This window comes from Dipodomys ordii, unplaced genomic scaffold (genome assembly GCF_000151885.1).
Source record: "Dipodomys ordii isolate 6190 unplaced genomic scaffold, Dord_2.0 Scaffold102, whole genome shotgun sequence".
Taxonomy (NCBI): Eukaryota; Metazoa; Chordata; class Mammalia; order Rodentia; family Heteromyidae; genus Dipodomys; species Dipodomys ordii.
Window position 1 is genome coordinate 5807287 of NW_012267318.1, and position 3754 is coordinate 5811040.

A 3754-nucleotide genomic window follows, 5' to 3' on the forward strand; every position below is an offset into this window, starting at 1 on the left:
AAGCTACTTGAGTTTTCTGTGCCTTATTTTCTTCAATAAAACTAAGTAAAGCCAGGCACTGGTTGTTCATGCCTATAATCCTAGCTACTAAGGAGGCTGAGATCTGAGGATCACCGTTCAAAGGCAGCCTGGGCAGGAAAGTCTGTGAGACTCTTATCCTCAATTAAACCACCAGAAAACTGGAAGTGGTGCTGTGGCTCAAATGGTAGAGCACTAGCCTTGAGTTGAAGAGCTGAGGAACAGCTCAGAGGTCAGGCCCCACAAAGGACAAAAACAAAACAAAAAATCAAAACAAAACAAAACAAAAATCTAAGTAAGGCAAATACTGCAAATTAGATAGTAAGGTGTTTAAATTGTTACCTCTTCAGTTGGGTTTTTAAAAAATTATTATTCAGATAACTTATCAAGAACATCCAAGCCAGTTTTGGTGTCCAGTGGGTGTGTTCCTCAGGTCAGTTGTGACTTGCAGACTTTTCTTCATAATCAGGATCTTCAGCAATGAGGTGGAAACCAGCGAAAGCTACAAACAAACAGAGGCAGACAAGTACAGGCCAAAGTGAAGGAAATGAGTTTGTTTCCAGGATTCCCACCTCGGATGCCCTCAGTTTGCCTCTCCCCTGGCCTCCTGCACTTCATTCTGTTCAAGTCTCCTTGTTCTGCCTGTGAGAAAAACTGCCTGTCGATTCTATCAAAGTGAATTGCTTAAAAGTTCCTGCTTTGGCCTGGTGGCTTGGCTCTTGTTAAGAAAAGAGGAACTGCTCTGGCATAAGGAAGTATTTTTGAAATATAAGGTTTTTGTCTTAACCTGGTTTCTTTACAAGATGGAATTAAGCTACACCTCATATTATTCAAAAAGTAGCAGAGGGTGGGGGTCTATTTTGAGATTACTTGTGGACTGTTAATCTTATTTCAAAGTCATCTTATATAAATCTGTTTTACCCTATTCAAACTAGCCAATCATGAGCAGATCTGTGAACCTGAGCTCGTTCAATCTGAGCAGAGGAGGGAGGGCCTGCTGCATTAGGGATAAATAGGGGAGCAGTCCACTGGCTCTTTGTGCTTGCTTGCCAGCTTTTTTGCTACAGAAGTAAATATTACTTTGTTTAGACAATTTGTTATTGTTGTTGTTGGTCATGGGGCTTGAACTCTGGGCCTGGACAATGTCCCTCAGCTCTTCAGCTCAAGGCTAGTGCTCTATCACTTGAGCCACAGTGCCACTTCCTGTTTAGACAATTTTTATTGTCGTGTCTACTATTGTGACTCCAGTGGCTCTTGGAGAACATAATTATAATATGCCTCCCACAAGAATCCATTCCAGATGATAATTTTAGGGGAGGAACACAAAAGTACTAGGCCTCTGTGCTTCTGGTCACATAATATTTATCAAAATAGAAAAAAAAAGAATCAATTCCTCATACTTTCCCAACATCCTTTCTCAAATCAAAAACTTGTTTCCAGACCAGCTATTTACAAAAGGTTATTAGTAATTACACTAATTCATACAAATGTTTTAAGTTTCCTGGACCAATATATTCTCCCCAGATGATGGAAATTCTGTTTTTCCAAGAGTCATTTCCAAGGCAATGCTTTTACCTAATGATTTTGCCTTTTAGGAGGAGAGAATTAAAATTAATCCTTAGCATGTTGCACACATAATTTCACTTAAATCCTCCTTCAACATCCTCAAAACAGATTGGCACTGAAATTACTTTTTACAGGTGAAGAAACTGAGGCTCCGAGAAGGAACTTGTCTTCTGCAGTCACAGTCAGGCAACAGTAGTTCTAGGCATCAGGACAACCTCTTCCTAGCATGCCATTTCTATACAGGGGAGCTAGGGCATTAGCATGCTGACCAGAAGCGGGGAGAGTATTTTAAAGTAGGCAGGGCCTGGAGGCTTCTAGAGCCAACTAGATTCTCCTACTATAATTACTTTTTTCAAAATTTCTATATACCCCCCCTAATTACTCACCAGTATATTATGCTAAACACAAAATGGGTTATCTCTTTCTCAATAAAACTATAAAAATTTTTCACTTGGCTAACACACTAATAAAATGCCCTAAAAGGGAGAGACTAAGAATTAGGAGCAACCAGGTGCTGGTTGCTCACATCTATAATCCTAGCTACTAAGGAGGTTGAGATCTGAGGATCACTGTTCAAAGCCAGCCCAGGCAGTAAAGTCCATGAGACTCTTACCTCCAATAAACCACCAGAAAACCAGAAGAGGTGCTGTGGCTCAAGTGGTAGAGAGCTCACCTTGAGCTGAAGAGCTCAGGGACAATGTCCGGGCCCAGAGTTCAAGCCCATGACCAACAAAAAAAAAAAGAAAAAAGAAAAGAAAGAAAGAAAAGAAAGAAGTAGGAGTTCCACTGCTTTGTGAAAACAGGGCCACAGAAGACACTGTAGCGCACATGTATAAGAGCTCTATCAAACCAAAAGAAGGATCAGAAAGTATCCTTAACACAAAATATTAAAACATAGCCAATAGAAAGGATTCTCATATTGGTGTCTAAGCATGTTTCTTGTTGCATAATTTGAATTGGTGCTTTCTAAAACATACAGGGGACTTCATGTGGGAGAGACATTCTTTTCCTGGTATCCACCCCTGTAACATATACCCTAGGAGGGGAGGAATGTTTCACTGTTCATTGTAGAGAACAAGATCTGACATAACTCAACAAGTATTTATTGAATAAATGAATGAATGCATTCACCTTCTTTCTCTAGAATCCCTCATAACCACCCACCTCTCCCAAATCATATTTATCCAGCATTTTCTAGAGGTCCCTCTGAATCTCTAACCTTTCTCCCAAATATCAGTTCTTCTAGCTGTTCTTTCAGTAGAAACAGATTTCAAATAAATACAAATATTTTTGCTGAAAATACAAGTATTTCTCATTGAAAAATGAAAACGTAAAATACTCTAGGAAATAAGAGTTAAAATGAAAACATATGGCAAATACACAGAACATTCGATTCTTATCAAAATGCAGACACATATACACTGAAATTGTAGCAGCTGTGTTTGTTTTAAAATTTAGGCATTTGGGGAAGATAAGTGCAATGTTTTTATATTAATGTCAGCCTGATGTCAAGTTTAAAATATAACATGAATATGTCTCTCCATTTTACCTCTTTTCCTAGAGAATCCTTTAATATGGTCTTTCGTCAATATCTCTAATCCCTAGTCCTGGTCACATACAACCCAGGAGGGGAAATGTCTCATAAACTCTGGGTTGTTAGAATGTTCTAAAATATGTTATAATTAATGAAGTGGTAAAGTAAATGTAGGAGCAACAATCTAAGCTTTGTTGCATTTCACAAAAAGATTTTCATTTAAAGGAAATAAAAACATCACATGGGCAACAGCACACAGGGTTGCCATGGTAACAAACTACATTTTTTGATATTTTACTCTTCAACTGTGGTACATATCAGCTATTATAGCCAAATGATGTTAACATTCACTCCCTTCTGATTATATAGATGTTGCTGCAAAAAGTTGTACTTACTGTTCAAGAAATTTTCATTTTTAACCCATCTTCTTTTGTCTTTTCTAGAAATCATAATTAAAATACATAAAGTAATGATTAATATTGAGTATGAGGGCAAGTTTCCATTGTCCCTTTATTCATGTAGAGACAATCCTAAAATGATATTAATCATGAAATAATATAAACCACAAATACCAATCTGAGCATTTGAAGCTTTGTGTGTGTGTGTGTGTGTGTGTGTGTGTGTGTGTGTGTGTGT

General features: G+C 38.0%; 1 protein-coding gene across 1 annotated transcript in view; it reads right to left on the minus strand.

The window, feature by feature from the left end:
* Positions 1 to 3533: 3533 nt before the first annotated feature.
* The window catches only part of N4bp2l2 (NEDD4 binding protein 2-like 2), a 67198-nt gene continuing 66977 nt past the window's right edge, over positions 3534 to 3754 (minus strand). The window contains exon 7 of the mRNA XM_013027301.1: positions 3534 to 3557. Coding sequence (XP_012882755.1) covers positions 3534 to 3557 — 24 coding nt within the window. The remainder of the gene's footprint in view (positions 3558 to 3754) is intronic.